The 22,083-nt window shown below is 43.9% G+C and overlaps 1 protein-coding gene across 1 annotated transcript; it reads right to left on the bottom strand.

The window, feature by feature from the left end:
• Positions 1 to 14,509: 14,509 nt before the first annotated feature.
• Positions 14,510 to 20,286, bottom strand: LOC128768251 (breast cancer metastasis-suppressor 1-like protein-A). Its single transcript, XM_053881005.1, has 10 exons — positions 20,061 to 20,286; positions 19,839 to 19,929; positions 19,580 to 19,707; positions 17,608 to 17,687; positions 17,441 to 17,537; positions 17,273 to 17,362; positions 17,136 to 17,200; positions 17,032 to 17,071; positions 16,305 to 16,434; positions 14,510 to 15,707 (listed from the first exon to the last, which is right to left on the bottom strand). Exons 1-10 carry the CDS (start codon positions 20,185 to 20,187, stop codon positions 15,590 to 15,592), a joined length of 966 nt encoding a protein of 321 aa, XP_053736980.1. The 5' UTR covers positions 20,188 to 20,286; the 3' UTR covers positions 14,510 to 15,589.
• Positions 20,287 to 22,083: the final 1,797 nt, after the last annotated feature.

Genomic DNA, 22,083 nt, shown 5'->3' with positions numbered 1-22,083 from the left:
AGTAGCTAATAGCTGCAGTTCTGTTTGTGTGAAGCAATGCTGGAGGAGTGATGCATAACAATGAACGCTGGGGCTTGCGAGGATACCCTGTCGGCTGTGGTTCTTGTGGTACCTTATCCTGGAGAGGCTCTTGAGTAAAGTGAAGTGCTCAGTGTAAAAGTCTGCAGTCCTGACTTCTCCACCAGATGGGTGGGTGGATAGATTGATAGATAGATAGATAGATGACAGACAGACAGACAGACAGACAGACAGACAGACAGACAGATAGATAGATAGATAGATAGATAGATAGATAGATAGATAGATGAAAGACAGACAGACAGACAGACAGATAGATAGCTAGATAGATAGCAGACAGACAGACAGAAAGACAGATAGATAGATAGATAGATGACAGACAGACAGACAGACAGATAGATAGATAGATAGATAGATAGATAGATAGATAGATAGATAGATGACAGACAGACAGACAGACAGACAGATAGATAGATAGATGAAAGACAGACAGACAGACAGATAGACAGATAGATAGATAGATAGATGACGGACGGACGGACGGATAGATAGATAGATAGATAGATAGATAGATAGATAGATAGATAGATAGATTACAGACAGTCAGACAGACAGACAGACAGACAGACAGACAGACAGACAGACAGATAGATAGATAGATGACGGACGGACGGACAGATAGATAGATAGATAGATAGATAGATAGATAGATAGATGAAAGACAGACAGACAGACAGACAGATAGATAGCTAGATAGATAGCAGACAGACAGACAGAAAGACAGATAGATAGATAGATAGATGACAGACAGACAGACAGACAGACAGATAGATAGATAGATAGATAGATAGATAGATAGATAGATAGATAGATAGATAGATAGATAGATAGATAGATGACAGACAGACAGACAGACAGATAGATAGATAGATGAAAGACAGACAGACAGACAGACAGACAGATAGACAGATAGATAGATAGATAGATGACGGACGGACGGACGGACAGATAGATAGATAGATAGATAGATAGATAGATAGATAGATAGATAGATAGATAGATAGATAGATAGATAGATAGATAGATAGATAGATAGATGAAAGACAGACAGACAGACAGACAGACAGACAGACAGACAGACAGATAGATAGATAGATAGATAGACAGACAGACAGATAGACAGACAGACAGACAGACAGACAGATAGATAGATAGACAGACAGATAGATAGATAGACAGACAGATAGATAGACAGATAGGTAGATAGACAGACAGATAGATAGATAGACAGACAGATAGATAGACAGATAGGTAGATAGATAGATATTGATGGATTCTTGTGTTTGCAACAGAGAAGAGTGGGAACCATCCGCAGCTTGGAGTCCTCCCACACAGAGACACAGTCACCAGGTGGGCAGCTGGTGGTCCAGTCTCCCCTGTGAGCTGAAGCATCTCTGGGGCTTATTCAGACCTGTGAACTACCTTCTTATAAATAGCTGTCAAACTTTTAAGAAGTCTGAAGGTGCAGAAGATGAAGAAGTTTATGCTTAAACTCGGAAACATTTGTTCATTTCATTAAAAATGAATTAGAATCACAATAACAACAGTAGTTTCAGCGACTGTGAACCGTTAACTTGAGCATCCATCTGACTATTTTGGTGTGTGAGAGAGAGAGAGAGGAAGAGCTCATGAAAAGGTTAATGCGCAAATGATCCCCAATTAATGTAACCAGGAATAAACTATATTTAACACAGCCTCCCATCCCCCACCCCCCTGCCTCTGTAATTACAGCCCTGCAAACGAAAAAGATGGATCTGTTCATTAGATGCGAACAATAGCCTGTTTGCCCACACCAAACAGGCGGATCTGCTTGTGTTTGGATGCAGCAGGTAGGGCTGTGAGGTTGAAGTGCACCGGGCAGGAGACAGAATGGTGCGACCCGTAGTCACAGACAGGGGGCCGAGCACACACAAGAACACTTTCAGGGGTTTTGGAGAAAGAAAGCAACACTCCACATGACTGTTCAGTTAATGCCACTGAGCCGAACAGTGTGTGTGTGTGTGTGTGTGTGTGTGTGTGTCAGTGGGGGTCGGAGAAAATTGAATGAATGAAACAAATGCACTCGGTCCACGGTTACCAGGGAGACCCGCGGGAGGCTCTGAAGATGAAAACCTGAGACGACAGCAGTGGCCTGCTGAAACTCGCCACCACCAGCTGAGGCGTCTTCTGTTTCCAGCAGAGCCTTTCTGATGGGAACCAATCACAGGCCTTCGCTGCGACCAGCTGGTGACTGATGGAGCGTCAGGGATCAATGGCGGCGTGACGGCGGCGGGTGTCAACGGTCCGAAGTCAACATTTGAAGCAGCCAAATGAGCCGCTAATGTGACACAGGATCCTAAATGATAACAGAGTTTTATGAGAGGTCATCCGAGACGGATGATAAATAATGGACGGCCTCTCGAGGGCGAGCACGTCGTGGACAAAACTCAGCCCCGGAGTCGCAGTTGCCACGTTGGCGACAGGCAGGAGAGATAAGCCTCAAGTGAGAGGGGCAAGTCGGGGCCAACAGGCGTCAAGCCTGCGTGGTGCTGAGATCACCACTGCAACACAACCAGTCAAAAATGCTTAACTTTTGAAGCGGCTAATGTGTTGCAGCATCCAAACATCGTGAGGGAATTAGCAAGACACATTTAGGTGACGAATGCTCCACAGAATTATGTGCCCAGAGGGGCCACATGACTCCAGAGTCAGAATGAATTTGTATTTAATTTTGACAAGAAAAAAATCTTCTATTAGATTCATCTTATTGGATAGAAATGTGTATTTATATTTCCTTCTTTACTTTTTCAAATGTTCAATTGAGCCTTTTAGTTTTTCCCCACCGTTTCCTGTACTGACTCCGCCTGAAGGGAATCCAAATATATATATATTTTTTCATTTATTTTCACAATTTATTTCTGTATTTTGTCAGTAATAGTCTTCTATATTTTGCACCATCTCACTCTGCCAAAACTCTGTTGTCGGATAAAGGTTCTAAGGCATCGGAATATTATCACGAACCCGTCCGATCCGATCCATAAACCCAGTTATCCTCAGTTTCAGTGACATGCCCTCATGTCTTTTCGCCATGTTTCAATAAAGCCAAAGCAAACACCTTCAACAGATTGGTGTTTAACAGGTATAAGGAATCGGATCAGTATCGGTCCTCACAGCTACAGTATGGATGTCGGATGGGTATCAGGCCATACCTAGTTCTAAATGAACCAAAAACAATTGGTTTTATTCAACATCGTACATGGCAGTTGCCTGTGCTACCTGTCCTCCCTGCCTTCACTCTGCTCTTCACCTCCTTTGATCTCTGCTCATTCCTCCCAAAACACTCCAACAGTTTGCCTTCCTCTTCTTCCTCCACACATCTGCACTCGATTAAATGGCATCAATCTCAGTTTGCTGATTGCCTTTTGTGTATCTACCCTTGTTTCATTAAACCCTATCATGTATCCCTTTAAACCAATGTTCCAGCCCTTATTATTTTTTTTTCTATCGACGCGCCACTGTGGCTGCACTTCCAGTTAACTCCGAACAAGTATTGATTGTAATGTGACCCTTGGGAAACAAGCTTTGGAATAATTCGTCCCAGGAAATTCAGCGGCAAAGTAAAACTACAGAAACATGGCTGCAGAAATAGGAGTGTAATGGGTACAATATGACTAGTTCTAGTTAGGATTCAACCGGCTGTGTCAGTGTTGCGAAGGGACACGCGACGCCACAACAAAACTTGCATCAACATGCAAACTCTCATCGCCCTATTTTCACTCGCCGCCTCACTAGTGTGCTGATGGCAGGTGTTTCATTGGAGTGGCTACGATTTTCTGGTGACGCTACAGTTCAACCTGAGCCATTGAAATATTAATGTGGACTCCTAATAGCGGCAGTGGAAAATCCGGTGCTCAGCCTTTTTGGATGTACTCTCCTATATTATTAAGCCACATTATTAAGTAAAGTTGCACCAGACTGTGTGCGGTTATAATCGCCTCAGAAGCGCCACAAACACGGCGCTATAAAAAGCTCTTTGGAATTATTTGGACTTGAAAAATGATTGGATGATGGGGGGGGAAGGGTGGCGGGTGGGTGGGGGGATTCCATTAAAACCTTCCTGTTCTCCTCTGCTTGTTCATGCTCAAACACCCTCCCCTGGCTTTCTCTCTCACCATTAAAAGGATGCATCCATTTCACAATAATAGCCCTTTTTCAGCAGCCTCCGCCTCAGTTCGCTGACAGATAAAGGCGCTTTCTCTTCTGCTTTAAACTTGCATGCGGACGGAGGGATGGGTCAGGTAGAAGTGGCTGGAGCTGCTCTGTCTTTATGTTCCAGTGCACAGTCTACAGGGCTTAACACGCACCCCGAGGCATCGCTGAGACTCAATGAAGACAGCGCATAAAGACAGAGCGGGCCTGCTCCTCCGCTTCCCCTCCTTCCACGCGTTACGTAAGAATGAAAGACACAGGCGTTCTGGTGAAAGTAGGCCTGTTAAGGCAAACGCTGATAGGGGTCTGTGGTTGCTGTATGCAGGGGGGAAACCGAAGGACCAGGCAGTTGGATGGGAAGAAGGACGCCTTCCTGGAATGTCCTGCGGATATACCGCATCACATGATGGAGCTCGCGCTCCTCTGAAATCTCTTCCGAGACTCCATCTGATTTCCAAAAGCGCAGGAGTTTCCCAGCTGCGTCACAGCCGTCCGTAATGCGGCTATGAAACATTGATTTGTCTCCGGAGGGCTCCTGCAACCGGCTCGTCCTCTGACCCTTCTGCTCCTCCGCCGCCACCTCGACCAGGAAACGACATGAAGCTTTTATCGAAGACAAGAGGACCTCATGAATATTCACCGTGCTGGTGAATTTGCTTAGATCAGCACTGAGAAATCCCCATTGTGCAGGAGGAACACGAGAGAACACGTGTGCGAGATGGTTTCCATGCAGCTTGCTGCAAACATGCAAATGTTCCAAGTGTGAGGGGGGGTTTCTAAATCATGTAAATGAGTCGCTGGGGAGGCTTCGTGAAACAGTGGCCACTCGCTGCTCCAAAATCTTCAGACAACCATTTCAACAATCCCTTACATCATTTTTAAACCGAGAGCGCCACCTTCTGGTATTTCAAAATGAAGACGCTGTTTCATGAAGCCTCGCAGACTATGACTAGTTGCGGTCCTTGTATTTCATTTTTCATCCACATTGACCATCAGCTATTGAATTTGTCTTCAGCCTTTGTTATTTTATTTTATTTTATTTATTCCTAGGCACTTTCCTCGTTGGTGGAATCCCCACTGACCATGGCAATAAAGTTGAGTCTGATTCTGATTCGGAGCAAAACCTTTAAAAAATCCTGACGTATATTTCGAAAGTCCCAAAATCTTAGTCTGTTCCTGTATGTCAGCAAACGCCACCTTGTGCGGCACCTTGAGCTGATGAGGCGTCATGAAACAGCGTCCTCAGTTTCAAAACTCAGAAATCAGTGCTCTGGTTTTGACATTTAAGTCAGGTTTCATTGGAATAATACTTTCAAGACACATTTTTGAGAAATAGACTGCCATCTACTGGCCCCTAAAATGAGGACCTGAAGTCACATGCTAACCGCGACTCATTTTATGGTGCTGTTTCATTGCGCTTCACCCGCCCATCACTACCGATACATACTGTAATGTCTGAGCTTTATAAGAAACAAACTTGAAGTGAGAATTTGTGCACCTCTACAGCAGCTCGAACCCTTGCTCTTGCCGAACAGGAAGTGCTTCATTTGAGTGAAATAATTACTGTATCAGCTGCTACTGTTTTCTCACGCTCTAAACCCAGGTTCTACGATGTGGCAAATATATATTTTCAATCATTCAGTTCGCCAATATATCGAGACTTGCTGATCAGATGGTTAAATCACTGGTTTTTTTTTTAAATAAACACGTTCAGTGCAATGTTTCCACCCACTGATATTCCTCCAATATCCGGACAGCTCCGCCTCCACAGCCGCTCTCAGCTACAGCACAAAGTTGCAGAACACATTGCACAACACAAAACATTGCATTTTTTCATGTTTATGTGATATTGATACCTGTAGTGAATGTGCACACATACTTTTATTTTGAAACTAACATGTTTACATAATATTATCTGATCTAAAACAAAAAAAATAAGGCCGAAAGCATCCACCATCCCAAAATGCAATGTGCAGCACAAAGGTCCCTCCCACCACCGTCACCACGCTGCCCAGGAGGGGCTCCTCATGTCGTTCCGGCGAACGCCAACCATAGAAATTTATGAATGAAGCTGCTTCTATTCATGCTTGTGAGTGTCTAGGGTCAAAGGTGAAGGTAGGAATGATTTAAAAAACGGCAAGCTTTACCTTCTGGTTTTTTAATCTACTGCTCTGCTGACTAGCAAGCGCAAGACTTAAACTTGGGGTGACCACGCTCGGAGAGATAAGTCAAGGAGACTGAATGCCCTTTTAGATAGACTCATCACCAGTGCTGTAGCCACTGTATGTGTAAGAGCATGTCATTGGCTGTTGCTCCACCGTCTGTTAAAGTGGACCAACTTTCATGCTGGCAATGGCTCCCACCTGTGACCCAAGGCAGTCTGCTTGGGCTACTGGCCCTTTCGAGGTCGGAAAACTGAGCCGAAAATCCATTTTAAACTGAAGAAGTGGAGACTTCTGAAACTGGAATAGCTACAGTCACAGTGAAGATGAACTTCACACTTGACTTAAAGGTCATTTTTTTCCCCTTATCATGTCCTCAAATGGCCGTGTGATCAACACCTGCCTGCTTCCCCGCCGCCGCCGGTCGCTCCCGCAGAGCTCGCATGACTGTGAGGGGAAACGGCAGCCAGTCGGGTGTTTGCTTTAGAGACTAGTGAGGAGGCCAACGCCCGCGGGCCCCGACGCTGACAATCACTTTCACATTACGCCGCTGCTCAGATGACAGCTGTGTCCTTTGTGTGGATTAATGAGTGAAACGCAGCACTGAGCGCGACCAGGAGTCAGGAATCAATGATGCACTGTGAACTTTTCATTTGCTCTAATTGAGGTCTTTGTTGAAGAATTGCACTGCGCGTAATTTGATTTAATAATGAGAAGGCTGTGTTTACTTTTAGCGTGAGCAAGGAGGATGTGAGAAGACATGAAGATTACGTGTGTTTTTTGGAGGCGGAGGGTTAAAAAAATGGTCGGGCAGCCAAGACAAACCATGCAATATGTGTCAAACTCAAGGCCAGGGGGCCAAATCCGGCCTGTTTTGTAGCTTAATGTGGCCCACAAGAGGTCAGTATTGCTGACTTGAAATGAAACTCTGTAGCATTGACCAGACTCCCACAATGTATGTTGTTTTTGCCAACCAGAAATATTTTTTTTTTATTTTTTTTAAACTCTCAACTTGGGATGCTTTTGAATTTCACAATAATATTGTCTTTTCAAAATATAAAATGTTTTTTTTTAATCATTTTTTTCAGTTTCTTATTTGCCATGGACATCCAGCAGTACCTCAGACACTCCCAAAAAATCTGGTAAATAAAAAAGATACATATTTTGTGTGTCATTATATTATTTCCATTAATAAATTCCACATAATTCAAGTTTATTTTCTTTTTTAATGCCATATAACATGATCAAACATGCAAACACCAAAGCACCTTTTGTCATTATTAGGTGTTAAGTGTGTAGGGATCCGCGTTTTTCTCGTGGAGTCTAGACTCGCTGGTGTAATGATTCTCTGTTCTTCATTCTTTCATGGCTTTGATGTCTCCGACCAGCGTGTGGCATAACCTCATACAGTTAGGTGATAAACACAAAGTGACCTGGAGGGAATTCAGCTTGTGCATTTAGATGAAAAAATGGCATTGAGTGATACCATAGTGCTCACGTCCATGTAGTGAAGAAAAGCACCCTGAGGGCCTCTGCGCTGGGCTAGCTAACGCAGGCCGTAGCATAGATGCTAGTGATGGGTAGATGAGGTTTCATGAAACAGTGTCCTGATTTTCAGAGGCCACCAGAGGGCACTGTCTGCTTTAAAACGTTTGGACTAATTCAATGAAACCTCTCATTACATTACTAAACCAAAAGCGCCATCTAGTGGTGTCTGAAAATCAGGACACTGTTTCATCAACCCTACAAGACTGTATCGTGATACCTCATCCACCCATCACTAGTCACATCTGGATTGGAAGAAGAAGTGTCTCAGCGGCTTTGTCAACTTCAAGCTGATGTTTCTGTGACAAACTAGGTCTTCTGTCGAGTAACTTCCTCAAACATTATAAATGTCAGCGTCGAATGAGAGACTGACTCAGCCTTTATTGTGAGGCATGTTCCCACACAGTTGATGAAACTGAACTTTGTACTTTTTATTAGCATTAAATATCATGGCATTTTACTGTTACCTTTGGATCTGCTTCTGTTCTTTTTGGATGGAGCTCCAGGCCACACAGTGACAGAGTAGCGCAAGACGGTATTGCTGGGCTGGTGAGGCGTCATGAAACAGTGTCGCAGCCCCCTTTGAGGGTTTCCTGCATCTCCACTCTAGCAAGGGAACATCTTGAGACGCTTCAGCAATCCCAGTAATAGATTGGAAGTTGAGGAATACATGGTAAGGCAACTAGAGACCTAGATTTCTGGTCGATCCCAAGTTGACAACCATGACATTTTTTCAGCCAATATTATTGCGACCCTGATTTTCAGAGGCCACCAGAGGGCTCTGTCTGCTGTAAAACGTTTGGACTGGAACAACTAAATTCAATGAAACCTTATATCATTTTGAAACCAAGAGCGCCATCTCGAGGCCTCTGAAAATCAGAACTCTGTTTCATCAACCCTGCATTACTGTTTCATGATACCTCATCGGCCCATCACTAGTCACATCTGTCCTGGAAGATTCCTGAAGGCCCCTACATCAAAAGTAAAAGTGAGGAGCTGCCCTGTGGCCCCAATCGGTTGCCGAGGCTTGGACCACGAGATGAAGCTACTTATCAACGCTGTGTTTTTTACCTTCAAGTCTGTCGGTGTCGTCCTCTCCCTTTACAAACCCATGCTTGCTTTTTCATGCGTCTTAACTCTCCACACACCTCTGCCCCACACAGCCGAGCAAATCATTCTCTTTCAGTGCAGCTCTTATCGGGACAGATAGCAGATTGATGCTCTGATTGATAACAGCTTCAAGCCAGCTGTCCAATTTCCAGCGAAGGGTAGGCAAGGTCACCGCGGGCCGCAGCCCCATCACTCAGTTTGAGGACGGGACCGTTAAAAATAAACTTTTTAAAACACCCACTTGGCATGAACGACCATGCAGATGATGAATAATGAGACAGCAAGGGAGCAGCGGAGTGGATTAAGGGGGATTGTGGGTCAGCTGGCTCGAGGAATGCTGAGTCTGTCATTTTGGATCTGCTCTGATCTCTTCGGAAGAAAAATCTATCTGTTCAAAATAGTCTTATTTAAAATATTTATCCGTCTCTGTCACCCATCGAAGGTCACAAATCACAGATTAAGAAACGTTGCTATAAGTGAAGGGTAGATGAGGTGTCATGAAACATTATTGGAATTTTCAGGGGCCACTAGATGGCGCTCTTGGTTTAGACATGATGTGAGGTTTCATTGAATTGTTCAAGTCCAAACATTTTACAGCAGACAGTGCCCTCTCGTGGCCACTGAAAATCAGGTCACTGTTTCATGAAACCTCATCTATCCATCAATACTGTGTCATGAAACCTCAGCTACCAATCACTTGGCGATCTCCAGCGAGTTAGCCGAACTTTTCTCATTCCTACTGCTTAAAACACAAGCGTCAGAAGGACCATGAGGCTGTTTTCAGACCATCTCGCACAGACCTGGGCAAAGTGTGGCCCGGGGCCATATGCGGCCCTTTGCCTGTGTTTTTGCGGCCCTCATGAGGTCAGACTAAAACTATACAACTGATAAGTAGTCATTTTTTGGACTGTTTTTTGTCTTGTTTCTTTCTTAGAATTACTATTTCAACAGTAATTATAACATGTTCAGGACTAAAAAATTTTAAAGTATCTAAGTATTTTTTGTTCCTCAAAATACGTTGAAAAAAAAATATTTTTTTAAAAATAATTTCTTTAAATATTTCATCGATATTTTTGCTATAGTTTTATCATTATTTATATTTAAATTAACTCGCATATTAAATGGAATATTTGTATAGGTTTCACGCCATATTAGCACTTTTTAATATCCTTGCTTCCATCTTTAATGGTTCATTTTCTCCTTGTTACTTAAGCTTATTTTTCCGTCACGTTTCTTAGTCATCGCCGCCTTCCTTTTGGCATGGCGGCCCCTCACAACAGTCACAGTTTATAATGTGTCCCTTTAGAAAATATAACTGTCCACCTGTGATCTAGCAGCTGGATGCACACGTGAGGTTGGGTGCGTAATGTGCAGCCATATTTGGTAAACAGAACTGGAGTTGTGGGCCCAACCGTCAAGGTCAGACCCTTGAAACGTGTGCTTTGATATGGACAGCAAGACGGTGGGCATAGAAGCCAAAGCTCGGGAGAACAAAACCTCACCAGCGCTGAAAAATAGAGGCGCTGGAGTGTCAGGTCATCACCCATGCTGTTGCCTGTTTTGAGCACATTTGAGAAAACGTTTTCTTGCCACTACACCTGGCCAATACCTAACTTGCAGGCTCTACTCAGAGTCTTGTGTGGATGACTGAGTGCAACAAGCTCTAATTTCAGGGGGGAAAACAGTTCTTTTATCACAGATAGCGCCATCTAAAGGGCTCTAAAGATGAGGCTTCATGAAGCCTCACCAGCCCATCACTGCCCTGCATCATGACATAAAAAAGGCAGTCAAACTATGATAAATGGTCACAGGAAATATGCACTAAGACTATTGCCTCATCTCTTATCGCTCTTGAATCTCAGATGTGAAAAGCATGTGACTCTCTGAATCATTTCACATGTTTGTTCAAAGCAATATCTGCTCCAGGCATGAGTTGTCAGACATTTACGCAGAAGATGCTTTGGCGATATTTGGCTTTGGTATATGATTTTTAATGTGTGTGTCGCTATGGCAACGGCCTACTCAGCAGTGCCTCGGCGGCTTTGACAACTTCAAGCTGATGTTTTTGTGACAAACAAGGTCTTCTGTCGAGTAACTTCCTCAAACATTATAAATGTCAGCGTGGAATCAAAGACTGACTCAGGCTTTATTGTGAGGCACGTTCCCACACAGTTGACGGAACTGAACTTTGTAGTTTTTATTAACAGCAAATATAATGGCATTTTACTGTCACCTTTGGATCTGATTCTGTTCTTTTTGCATGCAGCTCCAGATCACACAGTTTTGTTGGGCTGGTGAGGCGTCATGAAACAGTGTCGCAGCCCACAGATGGCCTCATGGTTGACTTCCTTTGACTTCCTTTTGGTTGACTTCCTACAGACCTAGATTTCTGGTTGATCCCAAGTTGACAACCATGACATTTTTTCAGTCAACATTATTGCGATACTCATGATGGATGAATGAGGTTTCATGAAACAGTGTCCTGATTTTCAGATGCCACCAGATGGCACTGTCTGCTGTAAAATGTTTGGACTTAAACAATGCAAAAAGACTCACAGGAGATCGGACGAGAAAACAATAGTATTTTATCTAACAAAGAATTTACAAAAATCAAACAAAGGTTGAAGAATCCAAACAGAAAGCATCACCAAACCAGGAGATCAAAAGAAAGTCCCAAAACTGAAGGCGTCAGATGTACACAAACGGAAATACTCTGGAGATCACGAACAAGGAGTCTGAAAAATACAAATACAAACATAATGATCAGAGAAAAACAAAATAACAAACGTGGTGGTCAAAACAAACTCATGAGGGACAGAACTAAAATCAGAGGGAACAGGAAACATGCGGAGATCTGAAACAAACAAAGAATAGAAACAGCAATAAGTCAGGCACCAGGGGAAAACCAATGGATCAGAAAACACAGGATACGCGGAAACCACTTACCTACAGATGAGTTGATTCGATCTGGCACACATTGCTGGAACCAAGGTGCGTAAGAAGTTCTAGCTGTGTGCCAAAACCAAGAGGGAAGCTCCAACAAAACAGGGAAGAGGAAGGAGACGAAAACGGAAGTGATACAAAATAAAAGCAACCTCACAGCATTTCTAAACCAAGAGCTCCATCTAGTGGCCTCTCAAAACGAGGACACTGTTTCATCAACCCTGCGATACTGTTTCATGATGCCTCATCGACCCATCACTACCTGCAATTTTCAGAGTCCACTAGATGGCGCTCTTGGTTTAGAAATTATGTGAGGCTACATTGAATTAGTTGTTCAAGTCCAAACTTTTTTCAGCAGACAGCGCCCTCTGAGAATCACGATACATTTTCATGAAACCGCAATACTGTGTCATGAAACCTCATCTACCCATCACGATCCGATACCTTTTTGAAATGCTGTTGATAATCATGTCCTTATTTGGACTGCAGGTGGCAGCAACGATCTGGAACTTGCTCAGTCAGCGCCTGTAAGGAACATTTGAAACGGTGGATCCAGGTGGTGATCGGAAACACACAGAAATGCTACCACAAAATCCACAAAACACCCATGAGAGTTTCAACTGCTATTTCGATGGAGCAGCATCTGCGTGAGACACCGACCTGCATTCCGTCTCTCCTCAGAAAAATGTGCACATGCTGTATGGTCTGTGTGCAGCTGTGTGACAGCTGACTGACACTCAAGTGCGCGGGACGCATGAGCGAGCAGGTCACCGCCGGTGCCACTGTCCACTGCGATCTGACCGGATCAAACGCCCGACGTGAAGTTGCGGATGTATGCATTTAACGTTCCCTTACACAATCAAAGGTGGACACCCACGCTCAGGCCCGGGGCGCTGCACACGCACGCAGGCGCCACGCGCCTCGGAAAACACATCCGGACTTGTGTATGGCAGCACATCACACAGAAGGGCAGGGATATAAGTAATTTAGCGCGGTGTGACACTTTCACGGTCTAATTAGCCCCAGTGTTGCAGTAAACACGTCCCGATGACCCTCCAGTTCCGGTTACTCATGAAGTATAGATGCTACTGATGGCACGGCCTCCGTGAGTCACCAGCCTCCAGATCGTCTGGACAGGGTTCCCGATCGTAGCCGACGTCTCGGCCGATAGAATGAAGCCAGAGAAGGCGCGTGCGGGGATGTGTGGGTGTTGGGTTTTCTATTCTAACCGTGCGCAGGGTGGTGGACCAGGCCCGGGCGGCTGCGGTGCGTGAGGCGCTGCAGAGGCAGGAAGCGCTGTGGCGGCTGCGCTGACAGGGATTTTCCTCTCCTGCAGCAGCAGACGTGGCCAGTGAGCTGTGATCGCACTGTGCCTTCATCCTTCCTCTCTCTCATCCGCTGGAAGGCCTCAGCAGCAGGGCGCCCCAGATTTAAGCGCCGCCCCTCTCGTTCGCCTCAGGTCCGCCGGACTTTGGAGCAACACTGACACCTGCTGGTGCGATGCGGTTATGCGCCTGCAAGTGGGTTCTCTTTTGTTTTTACCATGGTTGTCTTGCTTTGTTTATTCACTTCCTATTTTCGCCATTTTGAGCTTCTATTTGAACTGTTTAAAGCGTTGCGTTTTAATAAAACCAAACTTCCAACTTCAGTGTAGTGGAGACTTTAAGTGTCGCTATGAAATATTTCATTGCCGAAAAGATTATTGACAACTTTTTGAGTGAAAATTGGAAGGTAGCGCATCGGATGTGGTGTTAAAATAATAATAATAATAATAATAATATGTACAAGAATATGAATTGTTAGTTAAATTTGAAAAAAAAAAAAAGCATTGCATTAAATCATTAATATTGTAGTAATGTAGTGGAAAGAAGACAGAAATAAAACGAAAATATAACTGCCATGCATAAAAAAATATACATATTATTACTCTTATTATTAAATAATAATAAAATTTAACATTAATAATGAAAAATCCAAAAGCAAAGTAAAAAAAATAAGACACAACCACAAAATTACAACCGTCTCGGAAAGCCAATATTTATGCATGTAAATAACTAATCTAAATAACATTGAGCTGAAATTAAACACTTAAACTTCAGTCACTAAACCGAACAAAAAATCCCATTTCAAAGCAGCAATTTACTGTAAATATTGAAATGTAATTTAAACTTAACACACATTGGTTTAAAACAAAATAATAAATCATGAAAATGATAAGTAGCTATTAAATAATAAATATATGGAATGTTTATTATCATGCAGATTTTAAAAAAGAGCTTGAATTCCTGGTGAGAAAAAGAAATTTTTGATTAGAATTTTTTTTAAGTTCCTTTTTTTTCATTCACTGAAGTTGAATGACCATTTTGTTTGGCTAAATTTCATCAACGTTCAGAGCAGCCTGACAGTGATTATATTTTCTCATAACTGCTCTTTGGCCAGAAGGTTTGCAGCCTCACACACTGCTTGTTCGCTTTTCCATCGACTGATGGATTTCAATTCATCACCCTGCAAGAGAACCAGATCGACCTTTCCAGATGATCCATCAGAAGCCGCGGAGGTTCTGCATGAGGCGACGGCGCGCCCCCCCCAGCAGATGGACAACGGCTAAAACGGTACATCAGCGCGGCTCCTGAGTCAATACAAGATCATGGTGTTAATCTAGTGAGTGGCCCTCTGGCACCAGCCAGCGCCTGAGAGGTTGAGGCAGAGCAAAGAATCATTATCAAATAGCCCCGGCTCAGCATTATTCCCCCAAAACAAGCTGCTTCTGTCACATGGCTGGCCGGACCTTTGGGTGACTTCAGGCCGGAGATTATTTGTTCTCGAGTTAAGAACATGAAATAACACATGGGGACTGCTGCTCATGCACAAGCGCTCAATGGCACGTGAATTTATTTGGACAGTTTTGTGACACAACTCATAAAGATGTCAAAAATAAGAGCAAAATCTCAGTCGCCGCAGATGAAACACAGCAAGCGTCTTTACTTTATGAGACTGTAAACAGGCAACACTGTGAGATACAGCATGTATAAAACATCCAAAGTAACAAGACAGTAACAGAAGACCTCCATCTCAGGTTTATATTGCAGCCAGAAAACAGGAGACCGATCACAATAAACATTCTCCGAACTTCCGTTTAAAAAAAAAAAAAAGGAAATTAGTGCATTAAAATCAACGCTGCGGCACTGGAACACAACCTAAAACCCTTCCGTTTAAAAACGTGTGCAATAGCCATCACGCTGATGCTCTCTGTCCCACGTGGCTCCTCGGCTCTGCTCTCCCCGCAGCACATAAGGCCTCGCTGCATTGACACTTCTAACCGTGCGATTCCTGCCGAGTCATCGACTCAGGAAGGCGCCGAGCTCTCCGCAGCTCCAGCTTCCTTCCACCCTGTTTCTTAGCAGCACGTTGCATTAAATGACACTTTGTGAACATGTTATCGACATACTTACATATTTACAGTCGTCTTTGCCTCAGCAAGCGTCTGCTTTTTTTTTTGTTTTTTGTTTCTTTTTGCGGACAAGGCATGGTGATGATGAGATGCTCGACTGCCTCCTGCGCGCTCACGAGTGTTTGATAGTGTATTTGCCTTTCTGCAGCTGGGAGACGTGCAATTTGGACTTGCTTCCGTCCAGTCGCTTGAACCACACTTCGTCGTTGTTGACGTTGGTGATGATGGCGCTGCAACACAACGCCAAGAACAAACACACATGATCATCTGCGTCGCCCTCGGGCCGCACACGACTTCCCGTTTACAGGGCGCCAATTGCGACCGAATCCTTCATGCAAACAGTCCCACACCCACCTGTTGCTTTACTCCAGGTAAAAAAAAATATCGGAATATCATGAAAAATACTCAAATATAATCGAGATTAGAGCCATATTTGTCCCTTATACTAGTACCACGATACACAAGAGCCACATTTATTTTATGGCAGGAGAAAAGTGAAAAATGTCCAATGAGTAAGTGCGTTTGTCACAAGATAAATCTGGCAACATAAGAGTGATTTGTGGTGAAGCTCCATGAGACAGCGTCCTTGTTTTCAGAGCCCACTAGATGGCACTCTCTGCGCTAAAATCTCTGGCTTCAAAGAAAGAAAGAGGCATCACATCAATGAAAGTAAGGACAGTGTTCAGAATGGTTGCACCACTGAATGTTTGGCAAAGGGGTGAATGGAGGATCAAACTGTCCTGTGACACTAGATCCGCAGCTCTTGTCTGGTAATGCAACAGCGTAGCGGCAGGTCGGGCTGGTCGTGCCCTCTGAAGTCCACGCACCTGGTCGGGTAGTCGTCCTTCCTGTTGATGGAGATGGATTGTCCTCTGCAGTACCACTGATTGTCATAGAAGAGCCGGCCGTCTTCGGAGCGCGCCACGTGGTGATGCCGGTCCGTCTTGACTCCGCCCCCTTTATGAAAAATAATAATAATACAGAAGAGTGGAGTCGACCGCAGTTTAGACGTCGCATTTTTTATTTGTCATTATGTTTTAAAATATTGAAATAAATAAAGACAGGAGAGAAATATATAAAATATATATAAAAATATATAAAATACTGACATTTTTTGGACATAACTTTGTAATACACAAGATAAAATGTTATGATTAAGTCACTGTCAATGTAAATAAAGCAATATGAGGGGAAACAAATAAATTACATTTAAGAAAACTAATAATTAACTAATAACAGTTATTTATTTATTTTCAGGTCATGTTTTTTTACATCATGATTTTAAATACAAATCAATAAATAATAAATGCTTAATAAAATGTAATTCAATAAACAAACTAAATAAATAAAAAATGGAAATTAAAGATAAATGGAAATTGAGAACTGTAATAAATCTATTTAAATAATTCATCAATAAAGCAAAAAAGAACCCCCTGCTGGTTGGTTTAAATACTGCACCTGAAACATGCAACTGTCAGAACATTTCTCGTCCAGGCCTGGTGACTTAAGCTTTTAAACAGTGACTGTCAGTAAGGCAGAGGAGAAAATCCTCACCGTCAACCTTGGCTCGGTGCGGGCCCAGAGAAGCCATCGCCTGTGAGGAGCACAAAAAAGGTCAAAGGGTGTCACCGGATTTGAGCTCACTTCAAACACAAAACCTTTCTTATCGCGGTCCAGTCCTCCAGAATGTCCAGGTCTTGCAGCATATAAACAATATATGGACGTAGCAGCGAGGTTAAAGAAACAGAACCAATGTTAGAAGCCTCGTAGACAACACACAAAGACATCAGGATATCAGAGACGACGACAGGCTTCTTCTTCTTCACCGGGCAGAAGGAGTCCTTCTTCTTGTTTTTCCGCGCATGTAATCCATCGTTCCACAATTCTGTAGAGCAAACAAAACTGGCTCGGACTCACTTTGGGACAAAGACAAAATCTTCTGATCGGAATATTGCGCGGTCACCTGAGGTGATGTCTATACTGTGTCGGTCCTCTTCCAGCCGCCGGATTTTCTCCTCCAGCTCGCTCTGCACGGTGTCAAAGAGCAGCAACTTCTCGCTCTGAAAAAGTAAAGCGTGGACACTTCACTATCACTCCGGCTCGTGTTGCAGCTGCCTGCTGTTTTCTCACCTCCCAGTGCTGGCAGGCCGCCTGGATCTCACAGTCGTATTTGTTCTTCACAGACTCCAGGCACAGTTCCTTATAGATCCCTGCGGGAAAAGAAAGAGGTGTGAATCACAGAAGGTGCCTTATTCTTCAGGTGTAGGGACGCGAGGTTTAGCTGATCGATTTTGTTGACGTCAGAATCTCTGCGTCAGTGTGTCGTGTGGCTGTTTGTGTAAACACACACGGGCATCGAGGTAGACGCAGTGAGGAATGAGCAGATTCTCTGGAATCAGTAAGGTATGTTTCTGTTCCTCTACTTGGTTCCTGACTGAGGTCCGACTCGCTGCACAGCTCTACGTCACCACCTCTGGCTGACCGCAGCAGTCAGTCACCGAGGAGATGAAGTGTTTAAAAGTGTGGCTCTGTTTTGCTTGCAAAGATAAAGTGACACCGCGGTGGAATGATGGTGTTCAGTCTGTGACGCCACACACCCTCCGGCTAACTGCTAGCATGTCACTTAGCACGGAGCTAACTGTGGCTGTAAGAGGAGACTGACATGTTTTTTATCATGTCACACAGGTCACATGATAACAACGAGAACTGACACAGGGGGGCAACATTGAACTCATCGTTTTGAGTTACTCTTCAAATAAGAACTTCGGAGCATGTCAATCAGATACATTATATGAGATACATAAATGAACATAGAACATCTTATGGACCAATAAAGACCTCCGTTTTTCATGGTTCATGGTTTTACAGCAGACCGGGGAATAGTGCGGCACAGGGGCCAAATGCGGCCCTTTGACTGTATTTATGTGACCCCTCCTGGAGTCAGAATAAAACTATAAAACTGACATTGTCCCTGACATTTTTGTCTTGTGCGTTGTCTTTAGTTCATTATGATGCAACTGAAACATAACTTTGTCCTTTTTTTTTTTAAATAGTTGGTATTTTCTGATGGTGATTTCAGGATTATTTCTTGTCCATTAAAATAAATCAGAATTGGAAGTAGATTGAAAAAAGTATGAGACACATGGAGAATCTTTTAATGGAATGTGGTTTAAATTAAATAAAACACCTCTGCTTTACAGGATTAATACATGTTCCTGAACGATGCGTCATTATTTTAATATACAGTGGTGCCTCGGTTTTCAAATGTCTCAGAATTCAAACAAAAACCTCTAGATCTTTTTGCTTCAGATTTCGAACGAAAATCCAGAACTCGAACGCCCCCGAAAAAAGCCGGGAAAAAATATAACGTGTGCGGACCGATCAGCTGCCCCACGAGGCGCTTTGTTGTTGTGTATAACGCAGCCTCTGTATGCAGACGTGTCCCGTTAGCTCCATTTACTGACTGTTTTTTCTTCATATTGAGGTGTAAAACCTTTCCTGTCTCCACACTGGACCGTGGTAGAGTGTCACAGGGGAGGTGCTCGCTCTCCACACCTCCACTCCAGGGTTTGATGTCCTGTTGTGGGCTGGAGCTGGGACAGGGATGAGGCGAGTCTGGGACAGAGCGTGACTTGGTTTATGACTTTGTCACAGCCAAACTGCACAGAAGCGCACATTCAGAGCTGGACACGCACCGGGCACCTCTTCACTTCTGGAGAGACGTCACTCACTCGGCAACCCCTCCCACATGCAGCGGCCACACACATAGAGGAACAGCCACCTGCAGCAGACACTCTACATTCACTCCTACAAAAGCCTGTTTTAAGGCTTGGAATGCATTATTTCTTGTTTGTAATGGGAAAAATCGATTCAGATTTCAAACAATTCGCTTCTCGAACGGCCGTCTGGAACGGACTGTGGTCGAGAACCGAGGTACCACTGTACTAGAAATGAATGGCGTCGGAGTGTCACAGTGAGATGGTTTAAGCAGCTTTAGGTAAAACAGTAATTCAAAATAGGTTCATACACTCGATTGGTCGACTAAGAGAAAAATCAATCGATTAGTGGACAGCGAAACCAAGAGTGAGTTGCAACGCTTCACCTGCCACCTTGGTGCGGATCTGCATGTTCTCCTGCAGGTTGGCGAGGGGCTCCAGATATTCCTGGGCAGAGCCGGCCATCACCTCCTGCAGTTTGACGTCGACCTGGCTCAGCCGCTCCTTATACAACCTCGCAGTTCAAAAGAAGGGAAGCACAAGTTACCAAAGCAGTGACGGCGTGGGTGACGCTCCCTGAAGGACCCACTCGATGGACGTGCAGGGTGGATCACTAGACGCACGAGACATGCGGGGGAAACCTACTGCTCCTTCAGGTCCGTGAACTGCTTCTCCAGCGTGGTCATCTCGTCCAAACACTCCATCCTCCTCCTCTCACAGTCTTCGTCATCCATCTCTGCCCACAAACAATTTCACCTCAACCGACCAAACCATACACATGTCTACTAAAGGTCCCAGCAGCAGTGAATTTCGCTCGAGGAGCAGCTGTCATTGTGTGCCGTTGATGTTTCAGGGCGGCTTTCTCACCGGAGCTGTCTCCATCGTCGGACACGGAGGAGCTAACGGTGTCCTCCTCGTCTGTACTGCTGCCGTCCTGCTCGGGGAAGTCCACCTCCATCTCTTCGTCTTTCTTCTCCCGGGAGTGGACCGGCATCGCTGCGAAAAGTGCCGGTTTAAACGGGCGGCACTTGTGTTTTCCTCCGTTTCCCCAACGCGTCCCAGACAGACGGCTTACCGGGTAGCTCGCCTGCGTCTAGACAGCTGGCGCTGCACACGTGACGCGCTCCAGCCAATCAGACGCGCGCTTACTGAGCGCGTCCAATCACGTGCTGTTATGATGAAATAGGACTACAAATGTACGTATGGGATTTGTAGTTTTACATTGTACCACTGAAACGTTTTGTTTCTCGCTTAATAAAAGCCATAATGACGCATTTTGAGTTTATTTATTTTTTACTATCGTCACCTGAGAAACGAGTCAAGTGGCTCATGCCTCATTATGGACAACCAAAGCATCAGATAGTGGATTGTGTGGTGATTTAACGCAATATTTGTGTTCTGCTCTTCAACTTTATCGACTTCCACACAAGGAAATGAGTTTTACTTTCGTTCTATGCGCACAATGTGAGTGGAAAATGGAAAAGTATCTTAGTTAGAGGTGCTTCCGAGTCGCCTATTTATATATGAGCCAAATCATCTCACATAATTCCGAATTTAAGACAATATAATCATTTAAAAAAAAACCCAACAACCTAAATATACAGTCTATGACTCAATAAAACGCAAATAACTTAAACTTCTTTTTATATAAGCAAAACCAACGATGGGGAAAATGTCTGACATGGTTGCTGTAAAACCCAGAGGCCACCGGTTTGATCGCGGAAATAGAAAATGGGTCAATCGGACGTAAAACACGCGATAATAATTTTGTAGAATCTAATGTGGTTTGTGTCGAAAACACCGTTTCCTCCGCGTGTTTTACGTTCTCACACCGCAGGGGGGAAGTTTGCTGGGTTATTGGTGCGTAGAATGAGCGCGGTGCCTTCGCAATCGAATTATTATTATTAAATATGATTTATTTTTCAGATAAATTTTATATATTATATTGAACTGTGAATCTCCTGGGCTTTTTTTTCATTCTCTGCAGTGTTTATTAAGCGAAGCCATTGGCGGGTTTGTTTTAATGCTTCTGTGTCCGTTTTGCAAGATTCTAAAGTCTCATTCATTTCTCACATGAATCTGCTTTTTGTGAACGGTGCAGATTAAGTGAAGACGTTTCTTCTTAGTCACCGCGTATGAAGTAGCGGAAGCGCGCAGGAAAAAAAAACCCCATACACTGCTGCCGTGTACAGAACCACCACTAGATGGCACTAACTGTGGCGTCAAGAACTCAGTTTCCAGCGCCTCTGTTTTAAACTGGACCTCTATGACCCGTTTGAGACACGATAGGAGTCATATTTTTTAATCGATGACTGGTTTCTGAGCATGTATCTGATATGATTTCCGATAATCTCACACTGCCAGCCAAGCCATGCATGTGGGGACCACATGAGTGGGTAGGATGTGGGCATGGGCTTCAGCTGGGCAGACCAAACCTTTTCAGTCTGTGGTCAAATGTGAACAGAAGCGGCCTCCTACGCACATACACGCACTTTCATCTAAAGCGCAAGGTTTCTGTTTTTATCACAGGCAACAAGTAAAGGGCCGACTTCACCTGTACGCATAAGAGGAAATGGTTCTACTCTTCCAGTACAGTCAAAGTAAAACCATCATTGATAAAAGTGAGCCTTTATCGTGAGACATTTTGATTTCTGTTTTTTTCTCAGTGGAAACATTGCTTATCTCACATTTCATAATCTGTTTTTGGAAGTTTTGAGAAACCTCACGGACGTAATAAGACGAGCACTTAATACCTTTTCACAACTATAAGATGCTATACAATAAAATATTAAATTAAACTAGAAACCGATCTGAATTACTCAAAGGATCAAAATACCAGAGTGCAGATTAAACAGCACTAGTTATCCATCTTTTCATTTAATTCCCTTCC

Source organism: Synchiropus splendidus, chromosome 12, assembly GCF_027744825.2.
Source record: "Synchiropus splendidus isolate RoL2022-P1 chromosome 12, RoL_Sspl_1.0, whole genome shotgun sequence".
Classification (NCBI taxonomy): domain Eukaryota; kingdom Metazoa; phylum Chordata; class Actinopteri; order Syngnathiformes; family Callionymidae; genus Synchiropus; species Synchiropus splendidus.
Note: the sequence above shows the minus strand (reverse complement) of the source record. Positions and strands in the feature narration are given on the sequence as shown.

What these genes read in the sequence shown, in the direction of transcription:
- LOC128768251 (XM_053881005.1), bottom strand. Translation starts at nt 20,187, where the DNA reads ATGCCGGTCCACTCCCGGGAGAAGAAAGACGAAGAGATGGAGGTGGAC. An exon ending in CGACGATGGAGACAGCTCCG is followed by an intron (nt 19,930 to 20,060) that starts GTGAGAAAGCCG and finishes GTTTGTGGGCAG; the next exon opens with AGATGGATGACGAAGACTGT. An exon ending in GATCCGCACCAAGGTGGCAG is followed by an intron (nt 17,688 to 19,579) that starts GTGAAGCGTTGC and finishes CTTTTCCCGCAG; the next exon opens with GGATCTATAAGGAACTGTGC.